The 25,381-nt window shown below is 37.3% G+C and overlaps 1 protein-coding gene across 8 annotated transcripts in view; it reads right to left on the reverse strand.

The window, feature by feature from the left end:
* Window positions 1–1,307: 1,307 nt before the first annotated feature.
* Window positions 1,308–25,381, reverse strand: part of ANKRD28 (ankyrin repeat domain 28) — a 207,647-nt gene continuing 183,573 nt past the window's right edge. For 7 of the 8 annotated variants that reach the window (XM_053600596.1, XM_053600599.1, XM_053600597.1 and 4 more), the window contains 10 exons: window positions 25,064–25,151; window positions 24,757–24,874; window positions 23,768–23,987; window positions 19,299–19,386; window positions 19,123–19,206; window positions 18,353–18,498; window positions 17,317–17,399; window positions 16,799–16,881; window positions 15,700–15,791; window positions 1,308–4,592 (listed from right to left, as the gene is read on the reverse strand). In XM_053600596.1, the coding sequence (XP_053456571.1) occupies window positions 4,306–4,592; window positions 15,700–15,791; window positions 16,799–16,881; window positions 17,317–17,399; window positions 18,353–18,498; window positions 19,123–19,206; window positions 19,299–19,386; window positions 23,768–23,987; window positions 24,757–24,874; window positions 25,064–25,151 (1,289 nt within the window). In that variant the 3' untranslated portion in view covers window positions 1,308–4,305. The remainder of the gene's footprint in view (window positions 4,593–15,699; window positions 15,792–16,798; window positions 16,882–17,316; window positions 17,400–18,352; window positions 18,499–19,122; window positions 19,207–19,298; window positions 19,387–23,767; window positions 23,988–24,756; window positions 24,875–25,063; window positions 25,152–25,381) is intronic. The other variant, XR_008381942.1, reaches the window with a different exon arrangement.

The following is a 25,381-nucleotide window of genomic DNA, read 5'->3' on the forward strand; positions in this document are numbered from 1 at the left end:
GCAGTCAGATTGAGGTTCTAAAAGTAGTGATCTAGGAGAATAAAACTAAAGGGAACTTACTGAATTTAGTAATCAGTATATGTCCCAACTTCAAAATCACCAATTTCAACAAGGACCAGAAAGCAGGTGATGAGGAGATTAAGACTATGCCTGGATTTGAACCTAGGCTTCATGAGTTAACAGCCAGGTGATCCTGGGATGCCTTAAGTTACTTCATCTGTCTCTTTCCTCATCTGTTAAATGGTACTATAAATAATACCTACCACACAGGACAGTTGTACGGCTTGAGATAATGTATTTCAAGCACTTACAACTTGCCTGGTACCTGATAAATGCTATACAGACATATTCTATTATTACAACCTGAATAAAGAGGATCTTGAGAAAGATTATTAAAGCCTTCAACCTGTTCCTCCAAAATTACCTATTTATCACTCTCATTATCTGATCTATGAATATAATTAGCTTTCTGTTTTCATAATCTTTCTATGCTCAGGAATGCTAACACTGACATCCACTCCATTCCACAGCATTCTTCCACCAGCCATTTTAAGAACTGCTGGTTTTGTTCCTTCACGGATCATGATGCCCTCTCTTTATTGGCTGTTACATGGCCTTCAATGTCCAGCCTTAGTACCATCTCTTCCATGTAGCCTGTTCTGATCTTCCTTGCCAGTGTGACCCTCTTCTTTTGACTTTTTTTTTTTGAGACAGAGTTTCAGTATGTTTGCCCTGGGTAGAGTGCCGTGGTATCACAGCTCACAGCAACCTCAAACTCTTGGGCTCAAGCAATCCTCTTGCCTCAGCCTCCCAAGTAGCTGGAACTACAGGCACCCGCCACAACGCCTGGCCGAGTTTTTGTTGCGGTTGTCATTGTTGATTTTAGCTGGCCTGGGCTGGGTTTGAACCTGTCAGCCTTGGTGTACGTGGCCAGCACCCTACCCACTGAGCTGTGGGTGCTGCCCTTCTTTGACCTTCTTTAGCAATTTGTCTCTACCTCAACCACACTTTTATTACTTTCTTTTTATATCCTTCCATGATAAAATTGTTTAGTTCCTAAAAGAAAAGACCACAGCTTCTAGGCTTTCTGCTCATTCTCACCCAAGTATATAGTAAGTAAGCAATAAATACTTGTTTAATGCATATATTTGAAAATCCCATAATAGAGAGGTTCATTTAAAATTTAAAACAGCTTTACTGAAAGGTCATTAAGTTTTTAAAAGAAAGGTAAAAATATGCCATAACTGAACACTAATTAGACAGATTAAGGGAAAAGAAATCTTCATGTAAAAAAGACAGACACTTGATTTATTGCATTAAAAAACTTTATTTCTTTTAAAAGGTCCGATATAAGCCAAATTAAACCCCAAATTTACAGCTGTACTTAGAGATCTCTTGAACTAAATGGCACTGTTTGAGTTGAGTATCTTGTTAAAGGAGGTCACTTGTTTGATATTACCACCATTTCCCCCAAAGTAGTTCTAGAGCAGAAGCTGGTATTACTATAATACACATCAGATATTTCAGATGTTACCTTTCATGCAGAAGTTAGAGAAAGCAAACAGACTTATCTACTCTGTGTGAGGGTAAAAAACACTACAGAACAGGGCCTGAATGCTTTAGACATACAAGGTGTAACTATAAAGGAACTTACTGTGGTGCATTCAAGTAGTCCGTGTACTTACTCCAACAATAACTGGTATTGTTCAAACACTATTTGGGACAGTACTTCAAGATTTCACCTCCCTGGGTGCAGCAGTTGACGAACCTAGGGGACAGACTGTCACAGATGTAATTATAAAGCAATGTGAGAGTTTTCCCAGAGGGCTGGCAATCTGGAGAACCACCTCACAAATGTTTTTCCGATAATAGTATCATTTACATATGACTGATGCAGGTTTAAAGTTCTGGTATATGAGGATAAATTAAAAACAGCTCATTACTTTATAGCTACACCTTGGATTTCATTAGCTGTGGTAACAGTGTGCCAAATGAGTCCTTCTGGAAATCACTTCAGCAGAGGAGTGAAACAGCCTGTAAAAAGAGAAGACATGGCAGAGCGGGCGAGATTCATCCTTCCAACCTTCTCAGGGTTCTCTTGGAGGACAGACCCAGGCCCAAGGACAGAAGTTACCCGGAGGGAGGCTTCAACTCCATCTAAGGAAGACCTTTCTAACAGTTAGAGCTGCTCAACTGAATGGACTGCTTGGTGAGGTAGAGTCACTGGAAGTGTTCAAGGTGGAAAGATCACCCTTGTAGAAGGAACTCCTGCATTTGTTAAGAGGTTAGAGAGTGGATGAACCTCAGGTCTCTTTCAATTCTGAGATTCTAGAAAATTCCCCCAGGGAATTCAGAAGAGAATTCCTAAAAGGAAAGAGAAAGCACACATATGTATACTTTTAGAATCCGCTTGAATTTTTTTTAAAGGTACAATAGAAAAGTAGTCCACTGTCTTTAAAATGCATATTCACCTTCCTACCACTAATAATTGGGAAGGGTTGTTTCTGACTTCTCTATATTACAAAGAAAAGATGGAAGATTACATTTATAATTTCTGTAAATATTTTAGAAAAAAATGCTTAAAATCTAGTAGTCAATGCCCTAGAAACTTTATAGATTTTGAGATAATATGCACAGATACAAATACTTGTTCATTAAATACAACTCACATCTGTGTTTTATTATACTCTAAAATATACAGGAATCTTGATGTACTGAAAGAGTGCAAGTAAATACAGTATTCAAGCAGTCACTATTTCTATGTACATGCTCATTAATTCTTCAAAAAACCCACAAAATTATCAAATAGATCAAAATACTGTTCTGTGTTTTCACACTTTATATTCAGAAAAACCAGCTGATAATTTACAATGTCATAAAGTTTCCAGTTTCACAATACAAAAAGGATAAAATGAAAATGGGTATCAATTTGCTGCAATTTAAGGAACTTTTTTAGCCAGGCCTGTAAGAACCCTATATACGTGAAATCATTTTTACCTGGAACTGACAGTTACAGTAAAAGCAGAACCACATAGACTGTTATTTGAAAGACTGAATTTCAGCTTCTCTCTCTCTCTTTTGTTACTTGAAAGGTACTTTTCAATTCGACAGACAATTGCTTCTCTCTCTAAATAATAACAGGTTCCAAACATACTACTTTAAATCTGAATAGGATCTAAAGGCTTTAGTATTTTTAAATCTTACCCAATACAGAAATACCTTTCAAGAGACTTAAAGATGTTTAATTTATAAATGATAAGAGTTGTTTTTCTCCCTTCGATTCATCATTTTTCAAAATCCAGAGACCAAAATAAACAACAAAAATCCCCTAACTCATTCTGGGGGCATAAAAATAACTTAGTGACTAAGGTGTGCCATTAAAAGTAGCAATTTTGAAAACTCCATTTCCTAGGACCACTTAGGTGCAATAGGGTGAAATAATGTACTTTCTGATTTCATTAATCTTTTTCCTGGGAAATTCTTTACATTTTTAAATAAAAATAGTTCAATCTTAAGCCCAAACCATTTGAAACTGGGCAAAAGCCTGACTCCAATCTGTCTCAATGTCTGTGTCACAAGTGTTTTAACCCATAATGCACTCATTCAGCTGGTTTTCAATTCTAATATAAAAATTTGAAAATTTTAATGTAAAAGAAAAAATGTAAAAATACATCTGCTTTATTCATGGAATTGGAAGGCTTTCAGATGTTTTCTTTTTTAAAAAAATCAACATTTAAAACCAAATCTCAGCTTCATTTCCAGAAATATTAAAGTTTGGTTTAGGTAATGTTTCATTTCACCTACTTCAGTTTCCATAAAATGGCATTCTATTAAAAAACCCTTAAGTTATTTGGTCCTTTGGCAATTTGCTGTGCACATAATGACTACTGTACCAAACTTTTATTGCCTTTAAATTTAGTTGTAATTTTATTGATAAGATTTAAATCTAATGTCCTCATTTCTTCTTTTACAATAGCATTGCTTGTGTAAGCAGGTTAGGGTGCACAGTGTCCCAAATTATTCATGGCGCTGCAAAACCAAATTAAACAATTCCACAAAACAATTTGACATCAATGTGTTTTTCTCTGATCAAGTCTATTTCAAGATTCTAAAGGTTCCTTTTGTAAAACTTGCCTTTAAAACTCTTCTTCCTAATGTCATCACATTTCTTACATCGGCTCACTGTGCGCTCTTTCCTCTTAGGTTGAATTTGTATGTGAATACGAAAGTGCCTTTTTTTCCCCGAAAAAGCACAGTTTGCAGTTTTAGTGTCCAAACTTCTTCCTACAATCCTGGCTCAGCCTTTCAGTAGGTCTCAGAATCGGAGTCATTGAGCTCATCCACATCAGTATATAAGTACTCCTGTTCCCCACCAATGTTGTTGAAACTGCAGTAGGAGCTAGGTTCATTCCTCATGATGGGCAAGGCTTCAAAGCTGACTGTTTTTGAGGTGTTGGTATAACGGTTAATGGCATTGAATGTCAAGGATGACAAAGGGCTACTTGATGAGATAGGCATCATGGTGGCCAAAATGAGAGCCAGGCAATCAGCCACGTCTTTATTGGGAGCACAGGCCAAAGCTGGGGTATATCCTAGAATTAAAGATAAAATTTTAAAATTAAACATCCTGAGATTTACTTCATTAAGCATAAGGAGATAAACCTAAAGGAATTCCACTTTAGACATATTTTAACTTACTTAAATTGTTTTTACCAGAATGTTTCACAACTTCCCAATAAGTAGGAAAAGAAAATAAGCCATAGAAATAATATAGGGGTGGGGGTAGCGCCTGTGGCTCAAGGAGTAGGGCGCGGGTCCCATATGCCGGAGGTGGCAGGTTCAAACCCAGCCCCTGCCAAAAACCACACACACACACACACACAAAAAAAATATATATATATATATAGGGGTGGAAGGAGACCTTACAAACGAGATAACAGAGGAGGAAACTGAGGCCCAGAGAAGGATGATTTCCCTAAGATCTTACAATTTATTCATATCCATCTGAATTCATAGAAGATATTTAGGCTAGAATAAGGAAAAAAATATACAGATGGATAAATCTTCTTTCAGAATGGTGAAGAGAGATTTACTGATAATCTGTAGTTATGTAAGTAAGCCCTTACATAAGAAATCTGTATGTGTGTAGGTTCAAGAATGAGGCACTGAACACATGTTCAAAATGTGTGCACTGAATAAATGACACTTGGTTGTCAATTTTTCTCTCAGAGGCCACATCTATTGAAGAAAAGTAGTAGATAAACTAAACAGATGAACTCTAAAACTAATGAGTCAAGACAAACAGGAATTATAAATGTTCCCTTTTGTAGTAGAAGGCCTACCTTAGACATAAGACCCCACAACATTAAACTGAGGAGGTAACATGTGGTACCTCCATTGGTACAAGATCCAGTCTTGAGGATGAACAAAAAGTATGATGCCAAGTTTCAAATACCAAAATAAAATAGTTCATACTTGCTGTTTTAAGCTATGTGAAGCCCACAGGTATTTAGCGGTAAATGATTTAAAAATTTTGGTCCATAGGTTCATTTGCTGTTGGACATCTAGACACTGTTTTCCCTATTATCTTTATCCGTATTTTAGCATTTACATACATATGATGTATTTATTAAAAATAACACATTTGTTTTTTATAGTTGGATGGCTCATGGCTGTAATCTCAGTACTTTGGGAAGATGAGGCAGGAAGATCCCTCGAGGCCCAGAATTTGAGACCGGTCTAAGCAACATAGCAAGACCCTGTCTCTACTAAAATCTTTTTTTTTTTAATTGTTAATCTACTAAAATCTTAAAAGAGAAATTAGCTGAGCATGGTAGTGTATGCCTGTAGTCCCAGCTATTCAAGAGTTCTAGAGGCAGAAGGATCACTTGAGCCCAGTGAGCCCAACCTCAACCTTGAGTTTGAGGTTGCACTGAGCTATGAAGACACCACTGCATTCTAGTTTGGACAGCAAAGGGAGATCTTGTCTCAAAAAAGAATTGCGTGCGGCAGCCTGCACTTATAACCCTAGCTAGCCTTCTGGGAGGCCAAAGTGGGTCGATAGCCTGAGCTCAGGAGTTCAAGACCAACCTGAGCAAGAGTGAGATTCCATCTCTACTGAAAATAGAAAAACTAGCTGGGTATTGTGGTGTGTGCCTATAGTCCCAGGCTCAGGCAAGAGGATCATCTGATTTCAAGAGTTTGAGGATGCTGCAAGTTATGATGACACCATGCACTCTATTCCAGGTAGACAGGGTGAGACTCTGTCTCAAAAAAGAAAAAAAAAAGTAAAGCAGAAAAAAACTAAAGTAAACCAAAATCACATTTGTTTTTTAACTGGCTGAATGTTTTTTAACAAACATTCATATAATCACCATCCAAGACAAGAAAGAGAACATTACCAGCATACCAGAAACCCCACATGTCTTGTACCCAATCACTATACCTTTTCCTCTTCCACAATGGTAATTGCATTCCTGACTTACATGGTCAGGAATTTCCTTACTTTCCTTCCTACTTATAGTCATAAATACTACCATTTAGTTTTGATTTTTTTTTGTAGCTAATATAAATGGAACGATGTAGTATGATTTAATATCTGGGTTCTTTTGCTTAACATGGTGTGTGTGAGATTTACCAGTACTGTACTTAACTCTAGTTAAGTACATTTCATTTCATTTTCATTATTTGTTTTCTGAGACTAAATCTCACTATGTCGCCCTTGGTAGAGTGCTGTAGTGTCACAGCTCACAGCAACCTCAAACTCTTGAGCTTCAGTGATTCTCTTGCCTCAGCCTCCCAAGTAGCTGGGACTACAGGTGCCCACCACAACGCCCAGCTATTTTTTTGTTATAGTTGTCATTGTTTTAACAGGCCTGGGCTGGGTTGGAAACTGCCAGCCTCAGTGTATGTGGCCGGCGCCCTAACTACTGAGCTACAGGCGCCACCCCATTTTCACATTTTCATTGTTATATAGTATTTCATTGTGTGACGGTACCACAGTTTAGTTATACATTTTCATTGTTATATAGTATTTCACTGTGTGACGGTACCACAGTTTAGTTATACATTTTAACTAAATATGACTGTTTCCAGCTATCCTATATATCCTGTATATTTTCATCTATGATACATCAGCCTTGATAAAGAAAAAAACAATTTTCCCTTCATAAAGTTCTCATTTTGTCAAGGGTCAAAGGGAATAACTGATATTTCTATAACCTTGGCATGAGTGGCTGAAGGATGTGCATACATATATTTTGAGACAGAGACTTAAGCTGCCCTGGGTAGAGTGCCATGGCATCATCATAGCTCACAGCAAACTCTAACTCTTGGGCTCAAGCGATCCTCTTGCCTCAGTTTTTCTATTTTTAGTAGAGACAGGATCTTGCTCCTGCTCAGGCTGGTTTCAAACTTGTGAGCTCAAGCAACCTACCTGCCTTGGCCTCCCAGAATGCTAGGATGACAGTCATAAGAGATGTGCATATTTTTGATTAACTAACCCATCTATGCTCGAAGTAACCAGCAGAATGCTTCCCTGTTCACTTCTTTTTTTTTTTTGCAGGTTGGCAGAGGCTGGGTTCAAACCCGCTACCCTCGGCATATGGGGCCAGTGTCCTACTCACTGAGCCACAGGTGCCACCCCACTGTTCACACTTCTTTCAAGGGTTCTTCTGAAGATCTGAGAGTACCTGCTGTTGCTGGCAGTAAGAACAACCCATCAGACAGGACATGATGCCTTAAATGAGAGTGGGGTTGGGAAAGAAGAATGTCTGAGGAGTATTCTCCAGTCAGAATATGGTTATAAAACCAGGCTCCTGTCCCCTGCATGAGGTTTTTCCTTTAGAATTCCACTCTCTCTGCCTAGGAAGTTCCTTCTCCACTTTCTACTTATCCTATGGATTTGACTTAGAAGTCACTCTGGGGATGCCTTCTCTGACCCTGCAAAAAAGAGTCTGAAGACCCTTTTATGTACTCTCATGGCATTCTAGGTTTACTCTAATTAAACTATTTCAAGTGCACTATTAACCTGCTCAAATTCACCTCTAAGGGAGTAGACTATGTCTTAGTCTACACTCCATACTCAGAACTTAGCACAGTGCTTGGCATAATCATTTGTGCAATGAACATTTAATGAGCCTACACTATGTCCAGGTGCTCTTCTAAGCACTCATAATACACTGCTGAATGCAATAAAGATTCACAGCTTTTGTGGAGCTTATATTAGAGAGACAATTAACATAATAAAAAGTAAATTATATACAATATGTTAGCTGCTCAATGAAAAAAATAAAGAGGAAAAAGTAGAGCAGGTTAACAAAGACAGAGAATGTTGTGGTAGGGGTAGGTAGCAAGTTGTAATCCAAGTGGGGTAGGTCAGAATGGCCTTCATTGAGAAAATGAAATTCCAACTAAAATTTGAAACAGGTAAAGGTTTAGTCAAAGCATGCTTGGAGTGTTCCAGGCTGAGGAAACAGCTAGAACAAAGATCTGCACAACCCTGGTATTGAGGGGTTAGCATGGCAGAATGAAGTAAGAGAAGGGAGATCAGAAAGATAATGGGGTAGAAAACAGATCCTGTAGGGGCTTGAATGTCATTTTAAGAACTAGGAGTGAGCCAAGATTCAGAAGTAACATGTTCTCACACAGTTTAAAAGGATCTAGGTCAGGGAAGTAGCAGTAAAGAATGAGCAGATTGTGGATATACTGTAGAGGTGCAATTAATAAAATATGCTGATGGACTATAACATTGGTTATCAGAGAGAGGAATCAAGGTTTATGCTGAAGTTTTTGCCCTGAGCATGTATAAGAATCGGAAATGTCTTTAACTGAGATTAGGACAGCTGTGGGGAGAACAGGTTTGGCAAGGGGCAGGGAAAACGGATCAATTAACAGTTTGGTTCTGGACATGTTAGTGTTAGACATGTTAGTCTGAGATTTTGAAAGGTCTGGTCTGGAGATGAAAATTTTCTGCACATAAGTAGTATTTATAACCAAGAGACTAAATGACATTACTTAGGGAGTAAATATATGGAGGGATAGCAGAAAAAAAAAACAACACAAAGATTCAGTCCTAGAGCCCTCGAATATTAATAAGTTGGGAACTAAACATGGTGGTTCACCTCTATAATCCTAGCACTCTGGGAGGCCAAGGTGGAAGGAGCCCTTGAATTTGGGAGTTCTCACTAAGTAAGAATGAGACCGAGTCTTCACTAAAAATAGAAAAAGTAGCCGGGCACTGTGGTAGGCATCTGTGGTTCCAGCTACTCTGGAAGCTAAGGCAGGAGAATCACTTGAAACCAGGAGTTTGAGGTTGCTGTGAGCTATGACACCACGGAAATCTACCTAGGGCCACAAAGTGAAACTCTGTCTCAAAAAAAAAAAATTGGGGAGAAGGAGAAATTGCGTAAAATAAATTGAAAAGGACTAACTGGTAATATAGAAGGAAAGCCAAGAAAGTGCAGGGTCCTAAAAGCCAAGCAAAGAAAGTTTATCAAAGGAAAAGAGGTACTTGGTTGTATCAAAAGCTACAAGCAAAATGAGCACTAAGAATGAACTCTTAATATAGTGGAGGTCCCTGGAGATCTTGATAATAACAGGTTTGCAGTATTTTTATGTGTGTGTGAGGGGGGATAAAGGTCTGATAGAGATTTCAGACAGAATGAAAGAATGAGAGTAGAGAATAACTGGTGACAGCAAGAGAACCAATTCTTGAGTAGTTTTGCTGCAAAGGAGAACAGGGAAATTTAGAAGTACCTGGCAGGATTTATGGGATTAATCTAGGATTTTTTTTTAAGAAGAGAAAACTTATTTTTATAGACTGAGGAGAATAATCTAGGAAAACAGCAAAATATTGTTATTGCAGGGCACAAAAGGGAAGAATTAGTTAAAGTGATATTCTCATGGAGGCAAAAGGGGACAGGATCTAATGCATGAGTGGAAGGGCTGGCTTTATACAAGAATACGGCACTTAACTAGGGCCTTGATAAAAACTTGTTGAAAGAACATCTGTGGATCTGGGCACCGTGAGTCTGGGGAGATAGGACTCCAGGCATCTCTGGCTGGTGGGAACTGCCTATCATCACTCCTATGAGGATACAGGGAGTCAGCAAGAGACTTCTGGACCCCAAGAGGAGGACTAAAACAGTGGAAAACCGGCAAGTGGTCGCGTGTGTTCAATCCGTCTAAACCCGCCCACAACTTCCACAGGCACAAGAACTTAAAGAGCAAGAGGAAGTGAAAGGAAAATTAGGGCAAGGAAACAGATAAAAGAAATCACTCATGAGGAAGAATCAGCAGAAAACTCCAGGCAACATGAAGAACCAGTCCAGAACTACCCCGCCAAGGGACCATGAGGTAGCTACTGCAGAGGATTCCACCTATACAGAAATGTTAGGAATGACAGAAAGGGAATTTAGAATACACATGTTGAAAACAATGAAAGAAATGATGGAAACAATGAAGGAAACTGCTAACAAAGTGGAAAATCACCAAAAGGAAATCCAAAAACAGAATCAAATCAGAGATGAACGATATGAAGAATGTAAAATGGATATAGCAGAGCTGAAGGAAATGAAACAGTCAATCAGGGAACTTAAAGATGCAATGGAAAGTATCAGCAACAGGTTAGACTATGCAGAAGAAAGAATTTCAGAGGTAGAAGACAAAGTTCTTGAGATAACTCAGATAGTAAAAGAGGCAGAAAAGAAGAGAGAGAAAGCAGAACGTTCACTGTCAGAATTATGGGACTTCATGAAGCGTTCCAACATACGAGTTATAGGAATTCCAGAAGGGGAAGAAGAATGCCCCAGAGGAATGGAAGCCATACTAGAGAATATTATAAAAGAAAATTTCCCAAACATCACCAAAGATTCTGACACACTGCTTTCAGAGGGCTATCGGACCCCAGGTCGCCTCAACTCAAACCGAGCTTCTCCCAGACACATTGTGATGAACCTGTCCAAAGTCAAGACAAAAGAAAAGATTCTGCAAGCTGCCAGGAGTAAGCGCCAGTTGACCTACAGGGGCAAATCCATCAGAGTGACCGCAGACTTCTCTAATGAAACTTTCCAAGCAAGAAGACAATGGTCATCTACCTTTAATCTACTTAAACAGAACAATTTCCAGCCCAGAATTCTGTACCCTGCTAAGCTAAGCTTCAAAATTGATGGAGAAATCAAATCATTTACGGATATACAAACATTGAGGAAATTCGCCACAAGACGACCAGCTCTACAGGAAATACTTCAACCTGTTCTGCACACTGACCACAATGGATCAGCAGCAAAGTAAGAACTCAGAAATCAAAGGACAGAACCTAACCTCCACACTGATGCAAAAGATAAAACTAAGCAATGGACTCTCACCAAATAAGTCGAATAGAATACTACCACACTTATCAATTATCTCCATAAATGTTAATGGCTTGAATTCCCCACTGAAGAGACATAGATTGGCTGACTGGATTAAAAAACACAAGCCATCCATTTGCTGTCTGCAAGAAACACACCTGGCTTCAAAAGATAAATTAAAACTCCGAGTCAAGGGTTGGAAGACAATTTTTCAGGCAAATGGAATTCAGAAGAAAAGAGGAGTTGCAATCTTATTTTCAGATACATGTGGATTTAAAGCAACTAAAGTCAAAAAAGACAAAGATGGTCACTTTATATTGGTCAAGGGAAAACTACAACAAGAAGACATTTCAATTCTAAATATTTATGCACCCAATTTAAATGCTCCCAGATTCTTGAAGCAGACCTTACTCAGTCTGAGCAATATGATATCTGATAATACCATCATAACAGGGGACTTTAACACTCCTCTTACAGAGCTGGACAGATCCTCTAAACAGAAATTAAACAAAGATAAAAGAGATTTAAATGAGACCCTAGAACAACTATGCTTGATAGACGCATATAGAACACTCCACCCCAAAGATAAAGAATATACATTCTTCTCATCACCCCATGGAACATTCTCCAAAATTGATCATATCCTGGGACACAAAACAAATATCAACAGAATCAAAAGAATTGAAATTTTACCTTGTATCTTTTCAGACCATAAGGCACTAAAGGTGGAACTCAACTCTAACAAAAATGCTCAACCCCACCCAAAGGCATGGAAATTAAACAATCTTCTGTTGAATAACAGATGGGTGCAGGAAGAAATAAAACAGGAAATCATTAACTTACTTGAGCATAACAACAATGAAGACACAAGCTACCAAAACCTGTGGGATACTGCAAAAGCAGTTTTGAGAGGAAAATTCATCGCTTTAGATGCCTACATTCGAAAAACAGAAAGAGAGCACATCAACAATCTCACAAGAGATCTTATGGAATTGGAAAAAGAAGAACAATCTAAGCCTAAACTCAGTAGAAGAAAAGAAATATCCAAAATCAAATCAGAGATCAATGAAATTGAAAACAAAAGAATCATTCAGAAAATTAATGAAACAAGGAGTTGGTTTTTTGAAAAAATAAATAAAATAGATAAACCATTGGCCAGACTAACTAGAAATAGAAAAGTAAAATCTCTAGCAACCTCAATCAGAAACGATAAAGGGGAAATAACAACTGATCCCACAGAGATACAAGAGATCATCTCTGAATACTACCAGAAACTCTATGCCCAGAAATTTGACAATGTGAAGGAAATGGATCAATATTTGGAATCACACCCTCTCCCTAGACTTAGCCAGGAAGAAATAGACCTCCTGAACAGACCAATTTCAAGCACTGAGATCAAAGAAACAATAAAAAACCTTCCAAGTAAAAAATGCCCTGGTCCAGATGGCTTCACTCCAGAATTCTATCAAACCTTCAAGGAAGAGCTTATTCCTGTACTGCAGAAATTATTCCAAAAAACTGAGGAAGAAGGAATCTTCCCCAACACATTCTATGAAGCAAACATCACCCTGATACCAAAACCAGGAAAAGACCCAAACAAAAAGGAGAATTTCATACCAATCTCACTCATGAACATAGATGCAAAAATTCTCAACAAAATCCTAGCCAATAGATTACAGCTTATCATCAAAAAAGTCATTCATCATGACCAAGTAGGCTTCATCCCAGGGATGCAAGGCTGGTTTAACATACGCAAGTCCATAAACGTTATCCACCATATTAACAGAGGCAAAAATAAAGATCACATGATCCTCTCAATAGATGCAGAGAAAGCATTTGATAAAATCCAGCATCCTTTTCTAATTAGAACACTGAAGAGTATAGGCATAGGTGGCACATTTCTAAAACTGATTGAAGCTATCTATGACAAACCCACAGCCAATATTTTACTGAATGGAATAAAACTGAAAGCTTTTCCTCTTAGAACTGGAACCAGACAAGGTTGTCCTCTGTCACCTTTACTATTCAACATAGTGCTGGAAGTTCTAGCCAATACAATTAGGCAAGACAAGGAAATAAAGGGAATCCAAATGGGAGCAGAGGAGGTCAAACTCTCCCTCTTCGCTGACGACATGATCTTATACTTAGAGAACCCCAAAGACTCAACCACAAGACTCCTAGAAGTCATCAAAAAATACAGTAATGTTTCAGGATATAAAATCAATGTCCACAAGTCAGTAGCCTTTGTATACACCAATAACAGTCAAGATGAGAAGCTAATTAAGGACACAACTCCCTTCACCATAGTTTCAAAGAAAATGAAATACCTAGGAATATACCTAACGAAGGAGGTGAAGGACCCCTATAAAGAAAACTATGAACTCCTCAGAAAGGAAATAGCAGAGGATATTAACAAATGGAAGAACATACCATGCTCATGGATGGGAAGAATCAACATTGTTAAAATGTCTATACTTCCCAAAGCAATCTACCTATTCAATGGCATTCCTATCAAAGTACCTACATCGTACTTTCAAGATTTGGAAAAAATGATTCTGCGTTTTGTATGGAACCGGAAAAAACCCCGTATAGCTAAGGCAGTTCTCTGTAACAAAAATAAAGCTGGGGGCATCAGCATACCAGATTTTAGTCTGTACTACAAAGCCATAGTGGTCAAGACAGCATGGTACTGGCACAAAAACAGAGACATAGACACTTGGAATCGAATTGAAAACCAAGAAATGAAACTAACATCTTACAACCACCTAATCTTCGATAAACCAAACAAGAACTTACCTTGGGGGAAAGACTCCCTATTCAATAAATGGTGTTGGGAGAATTGGATGTCTACATGTAAAAGACTGAAACTGGACCCACACCTTTCCCCGCTCACAAAAATTGATTCAAGATGGATAAAGGACTTTAATTTAAGGCATGAAACAATAAAAATCCTCAAAGAAAGCATAGGAAAAACACTGGAAGATATTGGCCTGGGGAAAGACTTCATGAAGAAGACGGCCATGGCAATTGAAACAACAACAAAAATAAACAAATGGGACTTCATTAAATTCAAAAGCTTCTGTACAGCTAAGGAGACAATAACCAAAGCAAAGAGACAACCCACACAATGGGAAAGGATATTTGCATATTTTCAATCAGACAAAAGCTTGATAACCAGGATCTATAGAGAACTCAAATTAATCCACATGAAAAAAGCCAACAATCCCATATATCAATGGGCAAGAGACATGAATAGAACTTTCTCTAAGGATGACAGACGAATGGCTAACAAACACATGAAAAAATGTTCATCATCTCTATATATTAGAGAAATGCAAATCAAAACATCCCTGAGATATCATCTAACCCCAGTGAGAATGGCCCACATCACAAAATCTCAAAACTGCAGATGCTGGCGTGGATGTGGAGAGAAGGGAACACTTTTACACTGCTGGTGGGACTGCAAACTAGTACAACCTTTCTGGAAGGAAGTATGGAGAAACCTCAAAGCACTCAACCTAGACCTCCCATTCGATCCTGCAATCCCATTACTGGGCATCTACCCAGAAGGAAAAAAATCCTTTTATCATAAGGACACTTGTACTAGACTGTTTATTGCAGCTCAATTTACAATCGCCAAAATGTGGAAAGAGCCTAAATGCCCACCAACCCAGGAATGGATTAACAAGCTGTGGTATATGTATACCATGGAATACTATTCAGCCATTAAAAAAAATGGAGACTTTACATCCTTCGTATTAACCTGGATGGAAGTGGAAGACATTATTCTTAGTAAAGCATCACAAGAATGGAGAAGCATGAATCCTATGTACTCAATCTTGATATGAGGACAATTAATGACAATTATGGTTATGGGGGGGGGAAGCAGAAAGAGGGATGGAGGGAGGGGGGTGGGGCCTTAGTGTGTGTCACACTTTATGGGGACAAGATATGATTGCAAGAGGGACTTTACCTAACAATTGCAATCAGTGTAACTGGCTTATTGTACCCTCAATGAATCCCCAACAATAAAAAAAAAAAAAAAAAAAAAAAAAGAAAGAAAGAACATTTCTGGCTACTAAGATGAATAAAGTGGTAAATTAAATAGTAAATATTGCCTTTAGTTTTAATAAATAATATATGAATTTATAACTTCATCTGTTAAAGTTTTCCTATTTGTTTTGCCCTTATTCCTTTGCTAAAGAAGTACTATTCAGTATTAACTTCAGCTCTCCTCTTTGAGCAACAAAAAATATTTAAGTTTATTTTATTTTAAATATGGACCATCAAAAGGTAAGAGTTTCTGGTAAGATATAGGTGAAGGGAAACGACTACAGAACCTACTTACCATTTTCATCTACTGCAAGCACACTTGCTCCTTTCCCCAAAAGTTCTTGAACCACCATTGTTAGCCCATTTCGGGCAGCAACATGCAGAGGTCTGGGGGAAAAAATTATACATGTACATGTATGTGCACATACATACACACAACTGGCTGTCAGAGGGCATTTTTGTTTATTTGTGAAGACCCAAAGGTACAAACTTGAAGCACCTACTCCTTATAGCAAAGCTGGGGAGTAGGGACAGCAGAACCTCTGTGTAGTACACTGTTATACACTTTGTCAATGTGTGTAAGCTAAGCCATAGGCTCCACTGGCAAGTTCCCACCTTCACCAAACCATTTTGTTACTTTCTTTCTAAGACTCAATGTTTAAAAAGATTTTTCCATTAAAACTGCATTCTTATGTTTTTGTTTTATGAAATAAGGTTGGCAAACGCATATAATAGAACACACAATAAAAACTGTAAATTGCAGTTGCATAAATCTAATGGCACTGAAAACAGTTTACAAGCCCCATGATTAATTTTTAGAACTTCAAGGGCCTTAATTGACCCTAGAATAGGAACAAGTACTCTAAGATTTTGCTCTTTACCAAGTCTAAAAGTGAAAAAGAAATGAACATTGGGGGAGGATGATGGGATCTAATATCTCTGTCAATCAACCTGGAGGTTGGCTGCTTACAGTAAGAACCTGATTCTTTATAAAACCTCTTTAAGCTTATAGATGTATAATTTCTTACCTCACTTATTGCTAGTGTCATATAACATATTATTACTGATTTCCATAAAATATACAAAATAGTACTACTTTCCTTCAGAAAATTACATGGGTTAATGGACTAATATTATTGTCAATGTTGTAATAAAGCTGCAATTCATAAGCTTTTAAAATAATATGCCTTTAATTGTAATGATTTAAAAAATAAGGTTTGTCTTCATATAGTTAAAAGAAAAGAGTTTTGTCAGTTGTAAACTTGCACTTTACTTGTTCGCTGCATCAATGACTAAGACCTATTCCAACATTCACATGTTAAGATAAAATCCATTTATCCCTTTCATAAAAAATTATAGGTCACAAAGTTACATTAGACATTGAAAGTACTCACGTTTGCAAGGCTGCGTTGGTTGCGTTGATGAGGTTTCTATCTGTTATCTTTTCCAGTATTAACAAGGCACTAGTTTCATGACCCTAAAATTGTGGCAAATAACTCTTGAAAACTTTACAATCATTAAAGGTAAATTTATACACTCAACAATTTCTAATCCTAGTCCACACAATATGTATAACACCATAATATGCCATAAATGTTCCTGGCTAATATCTTATAGTATCTGTCTAAACATGTGTTGGGAGTGGGGTTAAGGGGAGAGGAAAAAAAAAAAATGAAGATTAAAGAAAGATGATAATTGTGTTTTAGACTTGTACACCAAAACTTATTTGGCTACCTGGAGACTTTCTTACAGGATGGAGCCTAAAAGTCAATATTTTTGTTCAAGAATCCTGATGCCAGGAATCATTAGTGAGGTTTGGTCCCTAGGTCTGTTGATATTAGTGCAATGAAAAAAGTCTCAATGCCACTGTTAATATTAACAGTGAAAACATGTCCTTAAAATGTGTACATACCTTGCTGCAAGCCAAATGGAGGGCGGTGTTTTTACTGTTATCTTGTAAAGTCAGATCTGCACTAGCACTGCTAACCAGCATCTCTGGGAGGAAAAAGTGCATCAATTCTTATGTTTATAAACATGTTTCTTAGATTAACTATAACTCACTATAGAAAAATGAAAATATAAAGCAAAAAATACCCTTCTTGCAAAAATTTAAGTGCAGGAAAAAAATAGTGATATATAATGTATACTCTAGTGTCTATAATTATATAGGATAACTATACTGTTATATAAAAAACAGACACTAACAATACCAAATAACATTTACTTTGTGAGTGTTCACAAAATTTTAAATTGTTGTATGTACTATGGATTTATAATAATTTATTTAACTCTCACAATAACTCTACAAAGTAGGATATTTTCTCATTTTACAAATGAAAAAACAGAGTATACGGTCACCTCGCTGAAAGATCTAGGACTCACATTCAGGCGATCTGATTCCAAAGCCAGTGTTCTTTTTTTTCTTTTTGCAGAGACAGAGTCTCACTTTATGGCCCTCGGTAGAGTGCTGTGGCCTCACACAGCTCACAGCAACCTCCAACTCCTGGGCTTAAGCAATTCTCTTGCCTCAGCCTCCCAAGTAGCTGGGACTACAGGCGCCCGCCACAACGCCCGGCTATTTTTTGGTTGCAGTTTGGCCGGGGCCGGGCTTGAACCCGCCACCCTCGGTACACGGGGGCGGCGCCTTACGGACTGAGCCACAGGCACCGCCCCCAAAGCCAGTGTTCTTAACTACTATGGTACACTGCCTTAGTAAAGCAGACTCTTCTATCAGTAAGGGCAAATTAAAACACTGTGTCCCTAAATGAAAATGCAGGTTGCAAGCAGGTAAAAGGTTTTAATTCTTAGGAATGATGCAATAACTAGTGGAACTCAAAAGTCTTGGGATCTAAGTTAAATGTAAGTGAGTAACAAGGGCTATCCAGATACTTCCTGGACAGCCCTTGTACATGCTTAGAAAAATAAAAGTCTTAAATAGTTTTTTTTACCAACTGTATTTGTTTGTCCATTTTCTGCGGCCATCATAAGAGGTGTTTTCCCAGAAGAGTCCACAGAATTGACTTGAGCATTATGGCTTAGCAGCAGCTGTAAACACTCTACATGGTCTGTGAAGGCAGCTGCATGGAGAGGAGTTCTGTGAGACAGAGAAATTGAAATACATATGACTAAATCTAAACGTTAAATACATTGGAAAAGAATTATTTCTTTTTCTATGACAAGTCAATTTTCAAGGGTTTCTACAGCAGGCTATTCAAATACTGCCCAGATCAAACTTAAAAGAACTTACTAATTTCTGCCATAGAAATCTATACTTTCAACAACATAATAGGACTTAAATTAGAAATAGTATAAAGATTATAAAATTGCTAAAATAAACATTATTAAAGGAAATTTTGAAGGAAATAAATCCTGACCCAAATGATGCCACCTGTTACAACTGTTAGATTCTCCTCCAGACTTCATTCCTAGTTAGAAATCTGTTATTAAACACTGATCTTTGGTAATATAACTTCTTAAAAAAAGGGTAAATTACTTTAAAAGATAGCTTTATAAAAGAAAGACTGGCTAAAAACCATAAATTAACAGAAAAATTTTATATAATGTAAACAAATTAAGATTTTATAATTTATTCTTGTAAATATGAAAACCAACTTTCAATTAATAATGGGTTTTCCATAAATTCTCATGCATTAGGATAAGTAGTCAAAATTTCTTCCTATTGAAAGTAAAACTATTTCCTTCATAGCTGGAATCCTACCTTCCTTTTGAATCTGTGGCATTCACGATGCTGGCACCTAATGTATCAATTAACATCTCAGCAGCACCTTCATTGTCATTTATCCTGTGTAAGGTAACAAAGTGATCATTCTCACATCAATGGTTTATTTTTATTAAAAACTCAAAATGAATCTGATTTATTTTGTATTTACTTACACAGCACAATGCAATGGACTAAAAGCATTTCCTTCCAATTTCTGGAAAACTTCTTGTTCTAAAAGAAGTTCTACACATGTCTCATGACCTAAATAGGTAAACAAAAAATAGCCATTAAAATTCAAAAAAAGACATTAGCAAAAATTGCAAATATATGTAAGTGTTAAAGGGAAAAAGTACAAATCCCTGAACCCATCGTATCTCCAAGTTCCACTTTCTATACTGTAACCACTGGAAACTTAATTGTTTCAGATAACTTCTAAGTATTTTCTTAACTTCTAGGTATTTTCAAGCACGGCCCCCCCCCCCCCCACTACAATGCTCAGCTATTTTTTTGTTGTAGTTGTCATTGTTGTTTGGCAGCCCCGGTGTATGTGGCCAGCACACTAGCCTCTGAGCTATAGGCGCTGAGCCAATAGATTATTTTTAAATAAATTAATAAGTATTTAAATATTTCTAGCCACAGAGCCTGAAGCCAAAGGGTTTGAGAACTACTATTTGAGTTGAGTCAGAAAAAGGGAGTTTTCAGGTTCTTGGTTATATCCAGAAATCATTATTGAGGAATATCAAGCAATCTCATCACTTTACATCAGTTTATGAAATATAGACTGATCCATCCTCCTTTTGATGTTTTGGAGGGCTATTTTTTTTTTTGGAGACATAGTCTCACTATGTTGCCCTTGGTAGAGTGCTGTGACATCACAGCTCACAGCAACCTCCAACTCTTGGGCTTAAGTGATTCTCTTGCCTTAGCCTCCCAAGTAGCTGGGACTACAGGCACCCACTACAATGCCCGGCTATTTTTTTGTTGTTGTTGCAGTCGTCATTGTTGTTTAGCTGGCCCGGGCTGGGTTCCAATATGCCACCCTTGGTGCATGTGGCCAGTGCCATAACCACTTTGCTACGGGAGCCGAGCCTGCAGGGCTATTCTTAAGCTATTTAGAGGTTCATAAAAATAAAATTTTTAAAGTAACAAATAAGGTAAGTACTCTTAATTTCTGTGATTGAATAACTATATAAACTAAAATTTTAATGTCAGCCTGCTCTTTTCTAAAACTTGGCTATTACTTCATTTTAATTTAGGAGAAAGGTTGTTTACTGTTTTTTTGAAGTGCTTCCAATCTTCTTTCCAGCCATACAATAATTACTAGTCAAAGTAAAACCATTTTACATATGCTACTTTCAGAATGTTAAATTATAAAACAGGCTTTTGGTTATAAATATGGTATTAATTTTAAGCAGTCTGTATAGTCTCTTATTGCGTATAGCCAACACACATATAATTCCTTCCAGCTCAATTCAGAATTACAATTTTTAACTCTGAAAAATAGACACATCTGTTATGATCTTTAAATGGTATCCAGCCAGTAGTTCATGCAAAATTCTGTGTCTTGTACAAAATGCCTCAGAGAGTCTAAATTTAGTAATGATACAGTAGGAACTCACTTTAGACAAAGTGTTCTACATATAGACCTGACAAGAAATGTTACAGTACAGAGCAATTCTCCAAAGGACAGTTAAAGTAGTTAGTTAACTAACTGCTCCACCTGAGAAAAAAAAAGTTAAGTTTCTCCTTCAAAATAATTTTCTCTCACTGACATTATTAACAAAAATCACACATCTGTGGGTGTGTTTTCACTACATTAGATATTCTGAATTTCCCTCATATTTATAAAAGGTAAAGTCACATTATAAAACAAATCAAATATCAGTAGCAAAATACAACATCTTTGACTTAGCACTCTTTGGCCACTTCACTACACTCATTAAGAACCAGGTTTTAGGCTAGCTGTGGTGGTTGACAACTGTAATCTCATGAGACCAGCTCAGTCAACATAGCAAGACCTTTGTTTACAAAAACAAATCGGTCAAACAAAAAGACTAGGTTTAGTAAGTTAAAATGGGAAAAAGAGAAGTCAAATCCCCCAAATTTTGTGTTTTTCAAAAACTGTTTTGGTTAAGAATCTGAGGTAATGGGCCACGCCTGTGGCTCAAGGAGTAGGGCGCCGGTCCCGTATGCCGGAGGTGGAGGGTTCAAACCCAGCCCCGGCCAAAAAAAAAAAAAAAAAAAAAAAGAATCTGAGGTAGTAAAAAGGAAACTAAGTAAACCAAGGTCTATGAATTAGCAATAGATGTCTATTCAAGTTTTTTATAGTAAAAATAAATATGGTATTTATTTATGTTTAGAGGTTCATAAAAATAAAAAAAAAATTTTTTATTACATTACTCTGTTGAAGGATGACCAATAATAATCACAGGACAATCTTCAAGTCCAAAACTTTCTCACAGGACTAATATGAAAATCATAATAGTGTCTCTCAAAAATACTTGTGAAAATAAATAAACTGTAACTCTGCAAGATTCAGATTTCTCTTCCATAATTCAACAATATTATTTGTCAGAATGACTCCCAGTGAAAGAACCCTGAAGCAGCAGTCTACAGAGAGACAGAAAACCTCAACTCTCCAGTAAAGGCAGTCAGATGGCTATAGGACAGATAACTATACTTATGTTAGCAAATAGATATTTAAATAGAGATAATTTATATCTTTTCTGCATTTTGAGGGAAAAGTTGTTAGAACTGTGAACTATAGCACTGTAGATATGCTCTCATAACTGAACATTTATATCTCAACACTATACAGAAACTCAAAACAGATTTTAAAAACCTCATTTTTCTTTTTTTTTTTTGTAGAGACAGAGTCTCACTGTACCGCCCTCGGGTAGAGTGCCGTGGCATCACACGGCTCATAGTAACCTCTAACTCTTGGGCTTACGCGATTCTCTTGCCTCAGCCTCCCGAGCAGCTGGGACTACAGGCACCTGCCACAACGCCCGGCTATTTTTTTTGTTGCAGTTTGGCCGGGGCTGGGTTTGAACCCGCCACCCTCGGCATATGGGGCCGGCGCCCTACTCACTGAGCCACAGGCGCCGCCCAAAACCTCATTTTTCTGTTAAAGAAAGCCTTGACTCAAACTTTGACAGGAGTGATGCCTGTGCTGTATGTAATATACCTGAGTGTTTCCTAAGATGATTAAGTCTATGTTTCTGAACAAGGAAAATATTAATATCTCAACATGCTTTATTAAATTATTTTAATCAGTGACATTTTTTAAGCCACACTTCACTTTAACATCTATTCCTTAAAAAGAGCTTTATGCTTCCTTGAATGACCTTTTGCGAGTTTGTAAAAGGAATTACCGTGAGCCTCTAGGAAGCCAAAAGTAAACCTGTTCTAACTACGTAGCAAATTTAATCCACAAGTTTCCAATTCTAAAACGTGAACATTATTTATTCCTTCACTGGGCTTGCTATTCCTTTAGAACATTTGGCATTCGGCATGTATGTTAGTGGTGATATAAGAATTTTATCTTGTGATACACTCAGAAAACATACAGAGATTTCAGTTTACAATGTGATATTCTCATTATTTTCCCTACCCTGGTCATTTTTTCTAATAAAAATATATTTAGAAAGTAAAACCATTATCAAAATACAAGCATAATAAATAAAAGCAGTGTTGTTAAAAACCTCTTAAAATACTTATTGAAATAAAGATCTGTGGGAGGTAGATAAGTTGACTTCTCAGCGGGTGCCCTGCTTTAATCTAGGAGTATCCAGGGGAAAGTACACAGATTCATGATCCCTGGGGACTCACCAAGACCAGAAGAGCCCAGAGGTGCAGGGTCCCAGCATGAGTCTACAGGTGGGAGGGGCTAAATTCTCTAAACCTCTGATATGTAGTTAGATCATGAAACCTGCCTTACTCCCTTGCAGGGATAGAACTAGTTTTTCCCTCCCTCTTTCTAAATATGCTATCCATCATTTAACAATACCCTACCTTTCACCCAGTCTCTATTCAATCTTTCTGGGGCTTAGGATTCTTTCAACCTTATCTTTGGACATTTTTCCATTTTGCGTATGCACTTTTGTTAGAAATCAAGAAAAGCCTTCTGAAGAAGCCAGAGAAGGGCTGCACTATCTCAAGTTTACTAATCGGCCTCATGTAATGTAAGCCTTTCTCCAGGCATTCTCAGACTTCATGTTTTAAACTGGCATATATTATTTTTATTTTTCCTCAGTGCTGTTTCCCAGTTAGCTCTCAAACAAGGTTGGGGTTCAAGCTCAATGACTGCCAACAATTGGCACCCTATGTGGGACTCAGAAAGAATCTCAGTCAGCTTTCAAACCAGGTCAGGGTTCACAGGCAATGACCTCCAACAAAGGTCTAAGAAAAATTTCAAATTTTATGACTTCTCTCAAAACACCTTTGATAACTAGTGTCTTAGCTTTAGCATGACAACAGAAGTGAACTATAATTATATGTGTATAGAAGATTGCTCCTAAGCTTCCTACTAAGTTTGCCTTATAGGTACATCATTCTCATTAAAAAAGAATGTATTACAGTTAGGTGTTTCAGCTCAGTACATAATAGGCATTTAATACAGGTTTGTATCTGTATACTTAACCATTGTAGCAAGCCCAGTGAAGTGCCGTATATCCATGATTGTCTGCTATGGCTGGATTTGCATCCACAGATGCTGCTGACTGTAAAAGGGCTCCAAGAACACCAATGTGTCCACAGGCAGCTGACAAGTGTATAGGTGTCCGGCCCCTACTATCCCGAAGTAAGCACTTAGCACCATGTTGAAGTAATGCATCTACACATTCTTCATGGCCTGTAACTGCCTGAAAGAGTAAGAATTTATGTCTAGTCAAATATATTATGCTAAATACTACATGCCAATTTTAGCTAATTTAAAAATTTAAAACAACTTTGTCAAAACACATGTATTAAAAAAAACAGTATGAGAGAAACGTGTAATTCAATGAAAATACAAATTCAAAGGTGAAAAAGATAAAAATGTTAAGAAAATAAGATAATGGGAAAAAGCAAAATCAACATTAATCCTACTCAAGGTTTTCGAGTTTTAAAGTTTTGTTCTAACATTACTGTTCTCTGGAGTAAGTTGTATTCCATAATTAGCATTTAAAAACAAAGATAATAAAGGAAATAACAGAGATTACTTTGTAAGAATTTAATGAAGAAAAGAAATATAACCTATTTCAATTCTTCGTAATATAAGGTCATAAAAGCTTTTTGAAAAGAAATGAGATTTAGAAAAAAAAAAAAGAAAAGAGCTGGGTGCAGTGGCTCACACCTATAATTCTAGCACTCTGGGAGGCCAAAGCAAGCTCAGGAGTTGGACACTAGCCTGAGCAAGAGTGAGACTCTGTCTTTATTAAAAATAGAAAAATTAGCCAGGCTTGCTAGCAGACACTGTAGTACCAGTTACTCAGGAGGCTGGGGCAAGAGGATGGCTTGAGTCCAGAAGTTTGAGGTTGGTTGCTGTGATCTATGACACCATAGGCACTCCAGCCTGGGGCAAGAGAGTAAGATTCGGTCTCAAAAAAAAAAAAAAAAAAAAAGAAAGGAAATGAGATTATTTTTACTTACCCCTCTATGCAATGCTGTCCTTCCCCATTTATCTTTGGCATCTACATTTGCTCCTTTGTTTAGCAGTGAGTAGACACAGTCTGTGTGCCCGTTGAGAACAGACAGCATCAGAGGTGTCCTGAGAAACAACAGGAATAAATTTAGTAGTATCACTTAAGACTGTACTCTATGGCTTTCTAAATATGCATCTTGTGATGTTAATGTTTTGATGTTACTCAGTTACACACTATGAAAGACACACTAAAATGGGCAAAAGTATGAAGATTAACAATCATCCCAAAGTAAGTTAAAAATTATTGAAACTTACTGCCCATTTCCATCTTGAATATCTACTGCATTCTGTGGTTCTGCATTTCCTATTAATAGCCGTAAGCATTCTGAATGACCATTTGTTGCTGTAAAGTGAAATTTTAAAAATTCAGTAATTATATATAATGAGAAAATAGAAAATGCCTACCTTAGAGCACATGTTCTAGAATTTTTGATAGTTTCACTGAATTTAGTATACAAGAATGAAAACTATAGGTACAAAGAAGGTTTCTATTGCCTTGGTTGTTAACACTGAGTAGATACAATTCTTCATGGCAAATCATGGCAGGCAGGCTGCCTACCCAGCATCCACCCC

The sequence above is a fragment of the Nycticebus coucang genome, chromosome 8, assembly GCF_027406575.1.
Source record: "Nycticebus coucang isolate mNycCou1 chromosome 8, mNycCou1.pri, whole genome shotgun sequence".
NCBI lineage: Eukaryota > Metazoa > Chordata > Mammalia > Primates > Lorisidae > Nycticebus > Nycticebus coucang.